Source organism: Manduca sexta, chromosome 17, assembly GCF_014839805.1.
Source record: "Manduca sexta isolate Smith_Timp_Sample1 chromosome 17, JHU_Msex_v1.0, whole genome shotgun sequence".
Taxonomy (NCBI): Eukaryota; Metazoa; Arthropoda; class Insecta; order Lepidoptera; family Sphingidae; genus Manduca; species Manduca sexta.
Window position 1 is genome coordinate 2,152,413 of NC_051131.1, and position 19,558 is coordinate 2,171,970.

General features: G+C 33.9%; 1 protein-coding gene and 3 long non-coding RNA genes across 7 annotated transcripts; 2 read left to right on the plus strand and 2 right to left on the minus strand.

Moving 5' to 3' along the window:
* The first annotated feature begins 10,297 nt into the window (after positions 1-10,297).
* On the plus strand, positions 10,298-11,864 carry LOC119189572. The gene is made up of 2 exons (XR_005112478.1): positions 10,298-10,931; positions 11,023-11,864. It is a non-coding gene; the product is annotated as an uncharacterized LOC119189572 (long non-coding RNA).
* A 375-nt stretch (positions 11,865-12,239) lies between these two features.
* LOC119189571 lies at positions 12,240-14,335 on the minus strand. 4 transcript variants are annotated; one of them, XR_005112477.1, is made up of 4 exons: positions 13,883-14,335; positions 13,560-13,798; positions 13,360-13,483; positions 12,240-12,735 (listed from the first exon to the last, which is right to left on the minus strand). XR_005112477.1 is itself a non-coding variant. In XM_037439647.1 (4 exons), exons 1-4 carry the CDS (start codon positions 13,921-13,923, stop codon positions 12,728-12,730), a joined length of 450 nt encoding a protein of 149 aa, XP_037295544.1. In that variant the 5' UTR covers positions 13,924-14,333; the 3' UTR covers positions 12,240-12,727. The 4 variants fall into 4 exon arrangements, 2 of the variants coding, with proteins under 2 accessions (XP_037295544.1, XP_037295543.1); XM_037439647.1 differs by having other exon boundaries at positions 13,242-13,483; positions 13,640-13,798; positions 13,883-14,333; XM_037439646.1 differs by having other exon boundaries at positions 13,640-13,798; positions 13,883-14,331.
* A 781-nt stretch (positions 14,336-15,116) lies between these two features.
* LOC119189586 lies at positions 15,117-17,084 on the plus strand. The gene is made up of 3 exons (XR_005112497.1): positions 15,117-15,875; positions 16,062-16,358; positions 16,799-17,084. It is a non-coding gene; the product is annotated as an uncharacterized LOC119189586 (long non-coding RNA).
* A 118-nt stretch (positions 17,085-17,202) lies between these two features.
* Positions 17,203-18,404, minus strand: LOC119189585. Its single transcript, XR_005112496.1, has 2 exons — positions 17,893-18,404; positions 17,203-17,449 (listed from the first exon to the last, which is right to left on the minus strand). It is a non-coding gene; the product is annotated as an uncharacterized LOC119189585 (long non-coding RNA).
* Between the last annotated feature and the right edge of the window lie 1,154 nt (positions 18,405-19,558).

The following is a 19,558-nucleotide window of genomic DNA, read 5'->3' on the forward strand; positions in this document are numbered from 1 at the left end:
TGGTCACGGGGGGGAACTGAGTTGTTGGTCATCCGCAAAGTCAAAATTACAATATCTACCTTCACTTTACAATTATACAACTTTATAAATTTTAGCTGTTGGTGGTCCGATCTACGTAGAATGAGCTCACAGTGTCTTGAAGCCTGGCAGCTGGTCTTTTGCGTTCCGATTTCATTAAATGTAGAACTGCATATATAAACTTTATATATAACACTGCATATATAACACTGTTAGAGTGTGATATCGCCGTATTAATTTGTATGAGAGCGATTCCGACATACGACTCCAAATGCCGCATGATATTTGCAGTCGGTCTCATACAAATGAATACTGCAAAGTAATGCCGTCTGCCATATTCCATCTTCCGTGTCCCGCGAAGTCGCACTTTTAGCGGCACTCGCTCCACGCCGCGCTTTAATGTACTACATGAACAAACAGTTGGGTTAATGTTGACAAACAGCTAATGTGTTTATCGTGACACGACACGGAAATACCATGACACACAACGGTGGAATGGACGCTACCTATATATAGGAAATGGACGATACGTTTCTATAGCCAGCCATTACAGCTGTATCCTATAACTCTGATAGAGCCAAGTGACAGTGTGTAATAAAAGACGATAAGGAGGGACGCGTTGGTCACTACTAAACATGTAAAAAATTATTAGTCGCACATTAGCTGCATATTCTCTGGTGGCAAATTCTGTGTGGTATGGTATTGCCATCTCACCAGAAAACTGTTACCGGTCACTGGACGTTCATTACCAGCATCATCATCATTATCATCAGCCACATAAAGACCACTGCTAATCATAGGCCTCCCCTAAATATTTACTGACAGACCTGTCGAAAGTGACCTTTATCAATTCGTCTGTCCACCTTGCAAGTGGACGTCACATTACCAGCATGCTACCAAATATTTGGTAGCATGCTGGTAATCACAATATTGTGATGAGATTAGGTCTCAGGATTAATTTTTATGGTTAACGAATTTTACTCACTTATATAAAAATTACTATAGAAGTTATTAATTACTTATTTCCTGACAATTACTTTATACAATTAAATAAAAAGAGATACAAGCTAGTAAGTGATGAATATTTATCCATAAACAGAGGCAATAACTCGAACGAAATATATATATATATATATATATATAATTGATATTTCGTTCGAGTGATTGCCTCTGTTTATCTGTCAGGAATATCTAACAACTGATATAAATCAAACTTTTACATTATTTTAACAATATATTATATATTATTAATATGATGTTAACAACATATTACAGATAAATATTAGTTGTTATTTATATATTTCTGACTAACTCGGTGGCGTAGTTCTATTAGATTCAGCCCCGGTTAAGGCAAAGTTTTATTGAGTTTTTCTACTCATTATTAGCCTAGAGTCTGGGATTTGGACCCGATATGACGATAAGCTCGCCCCCTAAGACATCATCGGACGGAATACACACGGCGGAGAGTGGCTGCACTAGTTGTGCCTTAGCCTACCCCTTTGGCGATATTAAACGTGAGTGTGTGTGTAACATTTTGGCTCTAAATAGAACCCTAAATCTCTACCAATCCATAGTACAAATGAGACTTAATAATTCATAATTTTAATACTTTCTCCATCCACTCAGAAAAATTAGCACGCAAGAATGATTCTATTTTTATACTCAGTGAAATGCATTTCAACTTGTTTTTATAACAATGGGTCGGTTGAATCGCATTAAGGGTACATGAGCGAGATGTCGGGAGCAGCCGACCGGTGAAGGAAAGAGGATTATCAGAAGCCAGCCTGGACAACTAAGCTTTAGAAACGTTTCAAAATATTTTTGTAACTGAAATAAGTGAGGTTTGCTTAAATACTCATTGGAATGAAACTGTAGACTGCAGGATGTCTGACCATTTATATTTATGCAATATCCAATTATAATGAAACAAACTCGAATCTGTTCCAAATTATTCTCTATCCACCTGTGAAAACTACATGATAATCCGTTCAGTAGTTTCGGAGTCATGCACTAAAAACAAATATTCAGACAGAAAGGATTTTAAGAAATCGTCGATTATTCTTAAGTCCCCTACCTATATTACTATTTTTAAGTCACCTTAAATTAAAGCAGGTCCTTTATAATTACTTTTCTCTCTATGTAAACACACAGGTTTCCGTTGTTTTATTATATGTATAGATTTTACTCTTCCGAGAGGCGGTTTAGTACCATCCCTTTGTCTATATCAGCCACCAAGCCACCGTTATATTGTGGTTGAATGTAAAACTAGCGATAGACTAGATTTTTTCACACACCATTTCTAATCAGTTAAACTTGTTTTTACATTATTCATGTACTAACAAACTAAACGTCCATTGTTCTTCAATTGAAAAGTTTCAAACAAAAAATAGTTTCGTCTGCGTCTAAGTCGCTACGGGAGTCTGGGCTCCCATATTTAATGAAGGAGCCGTAAAACATTCCCATTGTTTTGGAAATGTCGCTTTTATGCCGTATTCATAAAGAAACCTCAAAAAAATATGGAAGTTGAATGAAGCCCTCTAGAGCTCCTAATTTGTCTCGAATTGGATTTTTATGATTCAATAGAATATATTTTAGTATCGCGCGATAGTAAAGCGCTCATACTAAATGTATAAAAATGTCGTAGGCATTTTGGGAAAAATACTTTCGGTTTTCTTTTTAATAGCAAGTAGCTAACCGAGCGATGACACTAATAGGTAAAATAATGTTACCTGATCGGAATCGTATGCTTACTTACTGGACATTATTAAAATTAGCATCAACGACGGGTCTACAAGCACGCGTTAAAGTTATGCATGTGTATATCTGGCCGGGAGGCTGGGGAATGGGCCTTTATAGATTCCTTAGAGCTTGGAACGATGACAACTTTTTCAATTGTCTCTTGAAGCCTGTTATATAATACAAGACCGGCTAAAGCTACCAATATTAAAAAGAAACTCTCATGATTCTTCCACCTAGTTGGTTTATAAATACCTAAGACTCCGAGAAGACGTTAACTGTTGCACAAGACAATATAAAGTTAAATCGAAAACCAATTTATCTACTATTTTGCTTTCATACAATTACTATAAAACAGCCAGTTGTACTAATTACTGTTAGTTCACACTTTGACTAATTGTTAAATATATACTGTTATGGATATTTTGGTTCGTATCTAATACAAGCCGTCGGTGTCTGCGCAGTGCCTAATACTAGTAAATTCCTTACACGTGTTAGTACTTTGTAGAAAACCTTTGCAGATAAAAATAAGCAATCCGTGTCATTTGGCAACGTTCCTACGATCAAAACGGAAATAAATCAACCGGTGCGAATCGAGAGACATTTGAGGTCAATAAGATTTTATTCAATATCGTCGAGATTCATTTAGTTAGGAACTTTTTAACGTATGAAAATCATTTATATATATTTTTAATATAGTATAGTATACATGCATGGGTTCAAAGTTGCCTGTTGACCTTAATACTACAATGAAAGTTTTAGAATCTTATGCTACTCGACATGAGTATCGAATCCACGTACGCAGTAAGCCACCTCTAACTAACAAAGCGACGGGTATTTATAACCAATTTAAAAAAGGACGAGCTTCTTTTTTAACCGACTTCAAAAAAAAGAAGGAGTTTATCAATTCGAAGTGTTTTTTTTTTGTATGTTTGTTACCTCAGAACTCGCTCATTTATGAACCGATTCTAAAATTGGTATCCAGTATATACCTGTTATGTGAAATTATTTTTTTGTTTTGAGTGGTTTTTGAAGGCGGTTTATTTTTTTGTTAAAATTATATTTTCAATTCTATGTATGGTTTATAATGTATTTTAAGACTATTAATAAAATCACAAGAGATATCATAAACGAACGATAGTCCAACTTTAGTTCTAGCAGCAGATATTAAAACAATCCTTTTGATTGCCATTATGATTAGATTTTATTGAGTCTGTCTGAGACCCAGCCCTTGAGATAACAAAAAACAAACATTAGATGAAGGTTAGAGGTCCCGCGGGAGCATTCACGTCTCCGGGCTGTAGCCAAATAAAGCCGAGTCAATAACCTTTACAAAAAGTTTACATAAGCCACATAATAAAGCAAACGACCATGATAGGTGATAATGGTCGTACCACTTGTAAATCTCGGCGTCACCCGGCCCACTAACTACGGCCTATGACAGAACAGATAGAAACCACAGCAATAAAAAAATATGTGCCAGATCTGTTGTAAGAAATTAAATCGAAATCCTAATTTTTAGATGAAAAGGGTATTAAAATTGGGTCTCGTTAATGATTTCAAATAACCAAACGCTAATAAAGCCTAATGTCAACGATATAAATGCTAATATAGAAAATGACGTGAAGCACTCAAGGCTCGGTGAAAGACGGTCGCGGATCTCGTCGTTTCCGGGTAATTTTGCCGATACTTCCGCAAACGTTTTCATTAGATAATTTGATTTAAAAACTCACAATTATTATACGTCTGTCTTTGGAATCGTTTGAAAAATACCAAAAAAACAATTTATTAAGTGTTTGCATATTTTATGGTGTTTTTCCTGTCGTTCTAAGAAACAAATGTGGGGAGATTTGTTATGAAGACAACTGTACTTATTCGAATATCATTTATCACTACTCTTGATTACAAATGTGTTATCTTTATATACCATAGATTTTACATATATAATAATAGTAATATGTCATACTTATGTACTAACTACATCATCTCACAAATTACCTATACATTCAAAACAAATAAAGACAATTTAGTGCAATAAGGAACACGCTGTCTAGGTCTCGCGGGGTTGCCACCAGTAGGCGCATACATCTATAAAAAGTTTCCTGCATTTATTGTACGGAAATCGTACCAGCGTAAATAAGCCTTTTTATCTAAGCTCATAAGAATGCAGAATATAAAGTCAATCAAGCCATATTATGTCAGGACGATGAAGCTATCTACCTATATATGTATTAGCAATACAAAACAATTTTAAGAGATCTTTTAACTCATAAACTTGGAATTACTTAAAACAACATCCATTTCTAAACATCGTAAAATGTTTAAAAAAGCTCTCCATCGTCAATTCATTATAACAAAATTAACAAATTACGTCGTCCAAGATGGTAATTAGCTCGTTAAGGGGCCGAGATTATATTTTTCATTGACGGCAAAATTATAGCGAAAAAGATTATGAAGCCGCGAAAACTTGTAGAAGAAACTTGAGAAGTTAAAAGCCAAGTTAGTGGTTCAAGTTTACTGCTGTGAATAAATTTTAGGATCTATTTGAATACACATTACACTCGGTATTTTCTCTATACTTATAACTCTAAACAAATAATAACAGACGAACGGGTATCGACCCATTTTTTTTAATTTAAGAAAATTTAAAAGGTAGAGTAAATCTTTAATAAAATGCAATTAACGTCTTGTGGAGACATAATATGAATTAAATGGACATTTCATGTATTTGTAAGGAATAAATGTAAGTTCATTTCAATAATAAACACAGTTGTCAGTTGTGACTCGCTGGTTTCATTTCTCCCTCAAGCACACATCATACTCCACATTGGTAACCCCGATGTCATACACCACAATCTAAATAATATTTATTACAATAATGAAATTAAATTATATCAAGACATCATATAACATAAAAGAAAAACTTATGCAATATATGTATAACTACGTATACATTTAAAAATACAACATATTATGTCCACCTCTCTACTCATAAAAGAACCATAATGATCAAAAATAAAAGCACATAATTATTTTTCCGACAAAAATGTTTGTTTAAGATTAACGACTTGTTATATCAGGCTACTATTCCATCTAAATGTAAACGCACTGCTAGTTTTAATTTACGAGCGAGTAAAATACTGGCTGTACGAAATACGAATAGCAGCTTATTTTGGCGGCAAAAACTAAAAAATCCAACACACGCCCGGGCTCATAATTCACAACGGTCGTACCTATTTTTCCTTCCAGAAAATTGTTTGGCAATTGCCTGGACACACGGCTAAGTATAATGCGACGCACCACGCGCCACCATTTTGTTGGTATGTTGTCTATATGTTTGTTTATTTTTTGATATTTTGAATGCTTCAGAGTGTAATAAAAATTATAGTATTTAGCAATATTTAGTTATGGAAAAGTGAATGCACCACTGTGCATTCACTTTTCATCATTTTCATCGTGCAGTTGCATTGTAGCCTACCTACTGAAGAATTAGCACGTGAAATCTTCTATTACAACCTTAGAATACACCGCGTCCCCAATGTTCAGTATTCATTCGTTTAATTCTGACCATAAATAGAGTTTCGTTTGTGCAAGCCAACGCGCGGCAGACAATTGATAGATATTTGCTCCCTATGGGGGTTAATAATTTTCCTACAGTTGTTCTCACTACTGCGCAGTGTGTCGAGCCCCCGAGCATTGACGGATGTCAGTCGAGCCAAGCCTCTCTGTCGTATCGAACCTAACTGAAACTACACGACAAATTCGCTTCCTAACTCGCTACGTGTTTTATTTATTTATTAGTCTCTTGTTAAAAAAATGCTGGGATAAACTTCACCATGAAGAAGGAGTTTGTGATTTATATACTTTGGCAGTCACATAAATCTCACAGAGCCTATGCACACGATATTTTTTAAACGAGATGACGACGCGCATCGAACGCGATGCAATCGTGATATATACATACGTATAACTTTACGCATGCCAAACGCTCAAAAAGCCTACATTTTTAATACGCGCAGTCTGGCGCGTATAAAATACGTCCCATTCATAGGGCCGTGCATTCACTGATATTGTTTAAATAACCGCCGATATTGTTTTATTTATTTCGTTTTAATAATATATATTACGTCGCTTAAATGCCTTATTTGTTTTATCATATTATACATTGGATAACTCCTCTAAGGGAAAAAAATGAAAAAAAACTTAAGCCGGTGATATTCGAAATGATCATTGAGTTTTAATGCCCAGATAAACAATAATCTACAATGAAACTTATCTATCGCTTTAAAGCTAATCGGGCGAAAGTTTTCCTAAACCCTGATAGCACTTTTAAAGTTATCTTTATTAGTGTTGAAATTACAACATTTGGAAACTTTAAGTATGTAGGATTGGAACAAAGTCTGGTATTTTAAGCGATATGGTTTTAGATTCCAAAATATTTTATATTTTTTAAAAGACATGTGTGCTATTACTGGGGTTTGGAATTTGTGCCCGTTGTGGAGATTGCCCGAACCAAGGGAAGGACATATGTTGCATAAAATTTGGGAGCCCTAAATGCGACTTTGCCTGACACTTAGGGGATTAGAGGCATTATACTCTATGACCTATGAATCTATGAGTGTGATTTGCGATATTTTCTTTTTAAAACAACCCTGCCCTCAACCATAATTGAAAAGTGGGAAGCTTTGAATCTTTGTTCACCATGCTGACTTAAAGCGCGATTGCGGGTTTGACATTATTTAAAATTGTGACAATGATGTTAAAAATAATACGCCTCATAAAATATTTAGAATATTATATGACATAACTCACAACGTACACAAGAGTTACAAAAGAAATGATACTACAACGAGGAAGCTTTAGAAAATATGGCTTTATTCCGCCAAGGAAAATACGCAAGGTAAAAGCGACAATATAACGTGGGCTTTGACATTATAGCACGGTGTACTTCCGGCGCGAGTGAGCAGACCTCAAAAGTGCCGCCAACTTAGCAACGTGATATGCGGAAATAGGATTTGCTGCTTCACCGTGCTCGAGACAGCTTTGTGAGCTCGCGGTGCATCAAAACGCTGCGTTTTTATTTTATGGTTTTTGAGTCACTAACAAGTTGGTGAGGTAGTCCGGAATACATTATTCACTTCTGGGTCTTTTAGTTTAAATTGTTTGCTGCATAAAATAAATAGGTAATATTCCTGTTGACAGTTATGGTTAATAGGTATAGTGTATACCGGATATCGGTATCGCCGGTAGATACTGGATGAGGAAAGCAGAGGACCGAGCAACGTGGCACGCTCTAGGGGAGGCTTATGTTCAGCAGTGGACAGTTATAGGCTGATGAGTTATAGTGTAAGCCTAAATACAATACCTTAATCTTCAATATCTCTATTCTCCAACACTTTATTGTACGAAACGTATTCGCAACTGCACGGGTTTTTGGTAGATTTCCTAAACAATAAAATATAATAACAATAAAATTGTAAGTACACTGAGACTGTTTTTAAATGTACATTTATATTTAATGAATTTCAATGATATTTAAAACTAGTATAGTATTAACAAACCATACCAATGAAATAACTGGCTCTGGATTCTAAAACTCAGCGTTATTTTATCAAGTGCGTTCACCGATAGTGAAGCGCCGCAGGGAGGTAACTAGCTTACGCCATTCACGGTAGCATTTTCATTGCAACCTATAGATTAATTTGTTCCCTCTTGAGAGTAAAAGGTTAGCTCTTTGATGCTCGGATGCGGAAACAACTTCCGTTTTGAGACGCCATCGCTCGCGGCTCGCTTTGAGCTTGCATTGTTAACGTACTTATATGAAAAATGTGTGCAAAATTATATTAGCGTGTGCTTGTTTTTATTTAGCCTTAGCTCGGGGCTCCTCTGCACAAAAGCCAAAAAAATGATAAAACTAGCCCACAGAGCTCAGGGATAATAACTTTCCATTAGTAAAAGAATTCCTATAAGATCTCCTATTTAGCGAAGTAAGTTCGCAGTTCGATGGTTTCTGTTTACCATTTCCGCACCAGACAAAAATACTAGTAAATCATAGTAAAAAGGGATATTGTTTCCTCTAATTGATTTATACGGTCTCCGGGAAGATCGGTGACCTTTAAATGGACTGGTTTGTATCGACTAATATCCCTTTTAGTTAAAGGTCGACAGCTCATGATTACTTTGGTTTTGAAACAGCTCATTAATGGTGGTATCTTGCGATTAAGTGAGGTCTAGTTTTATCCGAACTGGTGATTCTACCGCTCCGGAGTACGTACAAAATATAATATAGACCAGCAACAGATATGACAGTTCTCTAGTAATATGCCCGCCTTTTCTATTGGATATAAGCCGGTGGAACATTTGTTGAAAGAAGCCAGTATGGTGGACCACAAACACATTGTCCAATAGGATGGGACCTCATCACTCCACAGTAAATACGAGGCCACTCAACGATTCTTACATATTAATAAGTAATTAATGTTATTTAAAGAGTATCGAAATGACGCACGGACTCGACACAAGCGTTATTACTCTCAAACAAACAGATCGTTTGTTTTCCTCGTTTATCGAGTTTTTTAATGAATTTTGTGAGTATTTCAAACCACGCCGAGTTGCCATGATCATGGTTCACTTCCGAGCAAATATTTGTCGAGTCTTATATTGCGTTTGCTTTATTGTAATTATGTATGCATGAATGTGGCGTCTTGCTTCAAGTTAAATTGTGTTATGTTTATCAACGGTTCAGCGAATTAGTTCTAACCTGTAAGTGTTGAAACAGATAATGAGTACAAGTATCTTATGTAAGTGTGCAAAATGTTTGCCATCATTGCAACAAAGTTAGTTTTAGAACTACTTTTGGACCACTGAAAATGAGACGTTTCATGTTAATATAATATAATCATAAGGTTTAATTTTGTGGTTTACGGTTGAACGAAAATCCATTAACAATATGGTATAAATATGCGGACCAGTTACCCGATATCTATGACTATTCTCACCTTTAAAGTTTACTAGTAACCCGCTCCAATTTCGCACAAGTAGCAGAGAACAAGCATAATATATGCTTGTGTTTTTTATATTTTACAAAATATTTGTGAATTATGCACATAAACCTTCCTTTTGAATCACTCCGCCCATTAGTAAAAGCCGTATTAAATTCAGTTTGATAGTTTTTGAATTTATCGCTCTCAGACAGACAGACGCGATGGGCGAACTTTTGTTTTATAATATTAGGTAAAGATATATATTACAATAGCTCACACCTTCACATGTGGTACATGTAAATTGTATGTGAGCTAAATCATGAATCCATGTACTAAAGGCTGCATTGCTTACCTAAACTCCTAAACTATGAAGTCAGCGCAAAGGATCTAATAATGTGTCTAGCATACCTCAGGGGTAGGTCGCATATATAGAACTACTCGTATAATAGTATATGCTGTCCATAATATATTAAGGTGGTAGCTCAAGGTCCATTTTCATACATTTTGTTTCGGCTTTAATCTGGGTAACTAAACAAGTATTGGCAAGTAAAGAATTTAAATTCACGTCTAGTTAGTGATTAGTTCTCGCAGTTGAAAGAAAAACGTAAAAATAATTAATAATCATGGATATTTCGGCCTTTAAAATTTCATCAAATTTGACAAGTACGTATTGTTAGTGTGAGTGACGGCTGACTGAGTATACCGGCACAAATGAGAACTATATATAAATGATTAACGCTGTCGCAGCAAAATAACCGTGAGATGGCGTTATTTATTCTTTTCAAATTGGATATATCGTAGTAGAATATACATGAATCATTTAAAAACACATCAAATATGATATGCCTTTTAAATAATTTTGTAATGGGAAAAATAGAAAATAGAAATGAGGAGAATCACTAACTTTTTATCACGACAGAGGGCGCACTGTACCTTGGCTTGACAAAACAAACGTCAAATCGTATGACGTATCACTGAGTGTTTATGAATATAATATACTTTTGTTCCAAATGCCTCAATGCAGTGCGTTAAATTGTAAAAACAGAGGAATACATTCATTTCCAAAGGAAAGTAAACGTAGAAAGCAATGGGAATCTGCGTTACGTATAAAAAACTTCGAAGCTAGTAGCACAGCACGATTGTGTGTTGCGCATTTTACAGAAAAAGATTATTACGGGAAAATCAATTATACAGGTGAGTCACTATAGAATTTCTATGTGATTTACCTATTTCCATTAATTTTTAATTACTTCGTGCTAATTATTTTTGTTTTTTATGATTTCAGGTTATGAGCTCCTTGCAAAATTTCTTAAAAAGACAGCTGTGCTATCTGTGTTCTTCTTAACGAAGATAAAACCAGAAAATCCAGCTGCTGTGGCACATCAACAACGTATTGAACGAAGAAGTCAGTCGAGTAACAAATGTAGATAATTCACAACCATCAAGTAGCAAAGTTAACCTAATAAGTGACAGAGACAATTTACTGGAAGTTGATCATGAAGAAGCAGTCAAAACAGAAGACAACAGTGCAGTAGGATGTACATATATTATGCATGAATTTATATCTAAGGGCACTCAAGTTGATCAAGAACACAAATATGGGTTTATGAATAGATATAAAGATGATAATGCCACTATTAAGTTTTACACAGGTTTTGAATCATATAAAAAATTTAATTTAGTCTACTCAGCTCTTAGTCCAGTGGTTCACAAAATAAAATATTATGGCAGCAATGTGATTATTCTTAGCAGTGATTCTAATTCTAATTTATTAGTTGGTGCAATACCTGGTAGCTTGCTGTTATATTGTTCCCAAGCATTTGCAGGATTGATAAGTGATCAGTAGGCAGTGGAACAAAGTGACCTTTTAGCAAAATGTGAAAGTGGTAGTAGTATACTGACTGACAGAGGATTTATGATACAATATATATTTCATCAGACAAAAATGTGACCATTAGGATTCCCAGTTTCTTAAAAGAAAAATTTCAGTTGCCTGGTCTTAATGTAATAAAAGATAGGGAGCTTGCAAACAAAGGAGTTCATATAGAAAGAATAATAGGATTAACAAAGACAAACAAAATTTAAAAAATGAATTAGACCATAACTATATCCCAATAGTGAGCAAAATCTTTTTTTATGTTTTTATGTGCTAAACATCTACAATTTCAGGAATTATACTATTACTATATTGTGAAAGATATTAGATAAAAAGATGTAATTATTTCAATTTATTTATTAATAATTGTAAATAGTTCTTATACACATACTTATTTACATTTCTGGTTCTAAATTATGTACATAAAAGTTTAACAAATTTGTCAACATGCCATTAATAAATGAGTCATCTCTATTAATGAATATTATTTTCATATCCTCAAATGTGTAAACAATAAAATTGCAATATTGCGTCCCCCGAACAATAAAGTTGGCCTTGGATTTGGGCATAATATGGATGCTGCTTTTTTAAATGTAATTCTCCATTAAGTATTTTTAAGTAAGGCACAGTCACAGAGGTTATTTTATAATATCTAGCAGCATATGGACACTTAACCTCAACAATAGTATCTTTACCCAATATACCGTCTGGAGAAACAGCCAGAAAAGGATATTCAAATGATATAATGAATCCACTTTTTTTATTTTTAGTCCATAATCTCTATCATATTTGGCAATGGAAATAGTTTCTTGGATTTTACTATGCACAACTAACATAGTCTGCACAGCTTTGGGGGCCAAAATCATATCGATTACATATATTTTTGGTACTCATATGTTTTACTGTGGCACACTAAATGAAACATACTGGCAGTAATCCTGCATGATCTTTCATGCCACTCAGAGGAATCACTTTGGGCTCTTGTATTCTTCTCACTTCCTGAATTTGTTCAGATATAATATTTTTTAATAATAGCTTCTCTAGTAAAATATCTATTGGAGTCCTATCTACATAGGTGTAACGATCCCATTCAATGCCATGTGGATTTGCGGGTTCACATGTCTGTAATAAAGGTATTGAGCTTCCATCATATCCCATTACTAAAATTTTCACATAATCAGCATAACTGTCCATAATATCAGTAAGTATCTTTTAGTGTGTTATAAGTACAAGATTTCAATCTCTTGTTGGGTAAATTGCCTGCCTCGGTGGCGTAGTTGTATTGCATGTCCGGTACAATAGCGCTCTGAGGTCCTGGGTTCGAATCCCGGGTCGGGCAAAGTGATATTTGGGTTTTTCTGCTCAGTATCAGCCCGGAGTCTGGAATTTGTGCCCGATATGGGCTCGCCCCCTATCACATCATGGGACGGAACATACTTGGCGAAAAGTGGGTGCCCTAGTTGCGCCTCTGCATACCCCTTCGGGGATAAAATGCGTGATGTTATGTATGTTATGTTGGGTAAATTTTGAGCTGCAATGGGTGAATTATAAAATACTTTCTTGGGTCTATTGAATGTCATTAATTTTTGAGTACTTGACAGATGCAATTTAATATTTTTTTTGTGTACCATCCAACAATACAGAGACATGTTTGCAACATGCTTGAGTACCACTGCCTGCAGCACAATCGCAATGGCATTCTTCAATTACTCCATCTTTACTTAATTTTATATCCACAAAGTATACCATTTTTTTCATACTGGCTTTACATTGTCCTCGCAAGTGGGTATAAATGCCATCTGTGGAATAGCGGGCAGTCACAAGATGTCGAAATTCGTACAGGAGTTGTCCTTTATGCTGAGTATTATATCTGCAAAAACAATAATGTAGTAAGAAAATATAATATAATGTTATCAAGATATCATGATATATGAGTGTAGGTATACCAATTTAAATACATAAAATTTACACTGTCATCTTTGTAAACAACTGCCTAAGATTATAATCATTACATATGGGTACATAACTTTCAAAATATTCCTGTATTGCTTGTCTCGTAATCATTGGTAAAGAAGTGTCCGCAATTATGTCTCTGAAAGTATCAGTGGCTGGACTCAGATATGCGATCTCCTCTTGGATCTCGCAGTCAACACCAAAATTTTTATTCCGGTCATTAGATTGCAATCTATAACAAAAACAAGAACTGAGGTCCGAGAACAAGAAAATATGGCATATAAGCGAATTATAACCTAAATATTATAGTATTTACCTTTCTATCAAATTAGCCTTTTTTTCCGGCAATTGACGCATTTCTTTTACGAACCTCAACTTTAAGTTGAGGCACAGTCATGAAAGCGTACATATTTTAATGAATTAGCACTTCAAATTTCTTGAAATAGCGTGTTCACTTACGTCAAGAAAAGTAAACAACGGTAAACAAAGTACACTCGTGTACTTCCATTGTTATGAGTATTTGATAGAAGCTTTATTTATGATTTGACATATTACAACCGACGTTGCCGCTCTTCCTATTGACCGTCGTCAAGGTCGTGAAGTGAACCTATGGGACGTTGCCAGCTCAATACCCTGTTGGGTCTAAGGTAAAAAGTAAGTTTCATCACATTACGTTAATGTCACTACTATTGCACGCGGTTTTGCCTGTGCAAAATTTTAGATTTAAAATTATAAATAAGATCGCCTGAGAATTTTACCTGTATTTAATATAATGTAATTTGTAAATGTGACGATCGATAAAAGAATATAATATATAGTTTTTCAATAAAAGTTATGATTTTGTTTCTATTTATTAACTTCTCCCTCGGGATAGGTGCTTTAAAATCGTATTTTATACAGTAACTTTTCAAATAAAACTATTTACGGATTTTATCGTGGTGATTTATATTATTATTTTCTCCCTAATGCTATATGTACTTATATTGGGAGAAAATAATAATATATATCACCGCGATAAAATACGTAAATAGACAATATTTCAAAGATAAAAAAATAAACAATACATAATAAAAATAACATCTATGGAGCTTTCAATTAAATAAAGAATAATTGGACGACAGGAGTTAACAACATATCAGCAATTAATTCTGTTGACAGAAGTTTATATAATCATATTACCGATATATTTAATTGTATTTTTCATTTCAGTGTTTGTATCTTCCAGTATTATATATTAGTCTATGTTTGTTTCGATTTTATACAGTAATCATCTATTATAAATAAATATTTCATTTGTAAAACTTAAATTCCAATCGCCGTAGCGTAACTCAGGAAGATATTTTTTTATATAAATACCTCATACCAAAGTCTGTTTTACAACAATAAATCAAATAAAATAAAATTTCACTCGACGGTCGTATTATATACGGCCAAATTGAATAGCCGCTTTTTCATTATAAGAACAGTACATTACAACCACCTCCGTGACTTGTGACGGCCATTGCATTCCAGGCTTTTACAAAAACATGACGTTACTCGCGATTAAAAACAACCTTATGTGGTGGGTGTGAGGTCGAATTTGTGTTTAGTCCATCAATACTTATGATTTTCTGTTTCATGTTTTGTTTGAATTTATCGACGACGCTAATTTTTGTTATCACATTTGCAAGGAGTTTAGTTCAGCCTTTAGGATTCGATACAAGACAACATAATGGTGGTCTCGGTGTATGTACACCTTTGATATACACGTATACACGAGCTATACCAAAATATCTGTATGAAGCTCCGTCATGCACCGTCAGTGCTAGCACAACTGAAGCTGCGTTGGAACCAGAACTAACCAATTGATCCCAACCGGATACCGATGCCTATCTACTACCTGTGGAAATGATTTCTAGTAACAACCTGCAATTGGTAATTGGATAACTGATTGTGGACTCGAAGCACGAACTTCAGTGGGCATTTAATGTGCCAAAACATACTCGGGTTATTGTTTCCAAATTCAATATGCCAGTGAAAAACAAAAGGGTTTTCATAGTCTTTCCACATTTTAATGCAGCATGTGTGATGAAATTTGGCACCATTGTTCTGAAAGGGATAACACAAACATAATATGCTTTATGTGGGCAATCATAACAGCTTGCAGATATTACACGCGAGTGGCTAATATGATAATCTTTGTGGACTCGCCAAATATGGCTGGTATTATATTTCTTGCAATTGAAAAACGACAATACATGGGACAAATAATTGACTACGGAAAGAAAGAAACCTGGTGACTAAGATAGATTTATTGCCAGTGTAAAAAGGTATATATTGGATGCTACTCTATATATTACTGTTTATATGTAAGGGGCTAGTTAAAAAGGTTATATGGTCACAACTTAGATTCATCATTAGGAATGGAAGTTCCATACACAATATAGGAATTATTATTTATTAGATTACTCATGCCTTTACATTAGCATACTATCTCATGACAATTTTCTTTCCAGGCTTGAATTATCAGCAATGACAAAAAAGCCTATTTATTGGTTTCAAAAATAAATACTGTTTCACAATAGGACAATATTATGAATTGAAAAGAATAGATTTAAACAGACCTAGTTGCTGTAAAAATTACAGAGCCGTTTACGGCAATGGAATCTAAAATAAAAATTTCAAGAGTGAAGAAATGCATAGTCTCCATTATTTAAATTTTATTAGAGATGGAGATTCTTCTGTGTTTGCTAATGTGAAAGAAAAAAGTACAACAAGGGAACTAAATAAAAAAATTGACACCAGTGCACAAGGTAATTTATTGTATCCAATATCCATAGACCTTTATCTCCTTGGCATAGTGCTAGTTGTATTATCATGAGGCCGGAGATTCCAAGGTTTTTGTTACCATTTATGGGTGATAGGATTTTGAATGCCTCAAATATGATTGGTGTCATAAAATCTCAACTAAATTATTAGTGTAACATTCTTGGTAAAGACTGCTGGTCCCACCACACATTGAAGTAGAATAAAAAAGGAATGTTCAGATACAATTAATGCTTCACATAAATGTTTTGTATTTGTAATCATTAATACCTGGTGGTGTGAACTACTACTATGCTATGCTAATTATCATGATAACTTGCTATATGTCAATATTGTAATTCACCTTTTACTTGGCCGACTAAACATTGAACTTGAATTGATAATGTAATGTGGATAAACATATACTATATTACTACTCACATTTCAGATTTTAGCTAATACAAAGCTTCCACACTATGGATGAAATATTTTTAAACCAAGGTTACTGAAGAACTACTGTGCAATAAATTATTGTACGTAGAGCAATGGTCAGCCTAGTTCCATGGCTGATGATTTTCAGATTCGGCCACCGCATGTATTTGGAAACTATGAGAAGAGGAAAAATTTACTACTCTTTCCATTCGTAATTTATAATATAATTTGTACATAGTGTTACTTTTGTAAAATTAGCCAGACAAATGTGATTTGTTATCTATAATAAAAATATAAAACTATAAACTGGTAAATCATTTGCCATTGTATTCAAATTTAATTAGAGTATGTCATGTTTTAAGTTTGAGAAATCATTTCAGAATTGTGGCATTTTACTTAAAAACAAATAAAACCAAAAACTTTCTTCCAAATATTGTATTTCAGTAAAATCAATGTCCATATTTTCATGACTGGAGCTGGCTGGACAGTCATCCTATGATTCTGAAGAACTACTACTGTCATCTTTAAGATTTATTATAATTCTTTCAATGTCCTCTTACAGGGTATGTTCTCTCTTGTAATAGTCATTTTAAATTTTTCTTACATGTTGACATGAGATTTTCCAATCATCTTCGGTTATGTCTTGAAACGCACTCACATATGCTTCCTTTAACAAACAAATAATTACTTTTGATTTGGATAATAAATGAATATTAAATTGTAAATTATTATTAAACCTGTACTTTGAATGAATCATTTCATTATTATAACATTAATATTTTATACAATATGAGCTGCTTCTGTTTTGCTATGCCCCATATAAGCTCAATGAGATTTAAATCACAGTAGTAAGGTGGAACCCTTACCACTCTACCTACCTACCTACACTACACCTCAATTAGTAATTACTAATTATTGATGCAAGTATCTCAAGATGACGTGGACAATCTTTAAACTAATTTTGTCATATGAATGTAAACATTACCTACGGGCTTGATAATATATTGCAAGATATAGAAAAATACTTAGTGCAAGTAGTAAAAATCACTCCAGACTCATCAAAACTTATAAAGTACACTTAAATTATTAACAAAATAAACTTCCACTTACCAGATCCGATAGAATTGTTTTTGCTTCTTGTTCAGCTAGACATGGTCGGTAAAAGTTTTATATATAATTTCTCTCGCGAACCTTATTATTCGCGGCTTATTCATTTTGTATCGCGAATAGTATCTTCTTGTTCTTATTGCAAAATTTTAATAAAAAAGACAACACCGACACTATTTATAAAACTTCACAAACGTCAAAAATGTGATAATGTTGCCAGGTAAAATAAAGGATTAGTTCCATTTCTACACTTTTTTGCCAAGCTATAAAACACTAATTTATTTATTCCCAATTTTTCATGACCCATTACAAATATGCACCAACAATGATGCGATACGAGAGATTACGTTAAATTTTTCGAGACCTTGAAATATGTTTTCTGCATTAGTACCATCTAGTGGTCCTATATAAAAATTACTTTCGATATGTGTGCGTGCGTATATGTACACGAAATACCGATCTTTCTGCTTCAGCTAACTTAAACGGTACTATTCTCAGATATTCGTTATGATGAAGCAAAAATAAATTTATAGATAAATTGTAGCCTAGTATATACCTCTAGCATATAGCAAAAAATTTTCTAGAAACAAAGTATTTTGGACGTAATTATAAAAAATGTGACTTTTTGTGACTTCAATGCCATCTAGCGAAAAAATTGCGGCGGAGCCATGAACGGATCCGCCTTAACTAGTTGTTTTGTCGCATTAAAGCATGCCAAATACTTCTGAGGTGGAACAAAATTTCTTGAATAGGAACAAAAATAGTGAAACGTAAAATTTTCATATGGAAATATATTATCAGAAATTTAAAATTTACCTCATTTCACAAATATACATTATCAATAAGAACTCTGTATTGAAAACCACTGCAATGAACTGCCATCCTAGCAATAGACCTATCAATAGATATTAATGATAAATCGATTGCTATTTTATGTCATTCCAATAAAAAACGTTAACGTTAACGATTGTAAAAAGTCATCTTGGCTAGGAGCCTAGATGTTCTAAATTTAAATGTTAAGGTTAACAGAACTACTAAGTCCTGGTAAGCCGAACTTTTAGATTATATTATTATGAATATGCACCTAAGTATATTATTATATCAAAGGCTAAATAATGCTTGCTTGCTTCATGAGTTTTGTTGCATAGTACGATAGACGGTGTTTAGAGGTTATTACATATCACAAAGGCTTTATAAATAAATATAAATTCTTAATTAAACGTTACATTAGTAATATTTTGTATTAATCTGGAGTAACCTTATTCAAGACTTAATGAATAAAGCCCAAAATATAATAAACAGGCTTCAACAATATTAACGTAAGATCCCATCACACATTTCGTTTAATAATAACGTGAAACGTAATTAACTACTAATTATTTTAACTTCATACAATTTAAGCATGACAAACACCGCCATTTCACGGCGCCAAATAGGTTACAATGTAATTTTTTCGTCAGTTAAGCCACTTTCGCAATAATAACACGAATTCAACGCCAAAGAAACTTAATTGGCTGAAATAATAGCTTTTTGCACAAAACATACCGTGACTTAACGGCCCATTATAGATTTTAAAATAACGCCATCTATTATGTGTGGAGTGAACAACATAAATAATAAATTGCCGCATCAATTTTCAACGATAACACATAATAAATTTAAATTTCCT

Bases quoted from the DNA above. Each gene is read 5' to 3' on its own strand.
- LOC119189571 (XM_037439646.1), bottom strand. From the start codon at position 13,923: ATGCGTCAATTGCCGGAAAAAAAGGCTAATTTGATAGAAAG. The intron at 13,799-13,882 runs GTAAATACTATA...TTTTTGTTATAG, and splicing joins AAGGCTAATTTGATAGAAAG to ATTGCAATCTAATGACCGGA. The intron at 12,736-13,359 runs GTATACTTTGTG...CCTTTATTACAG, and splicing joins AAGCCAGTATGAAAAAAATG to ACATGTGAACCCGCAAATCC.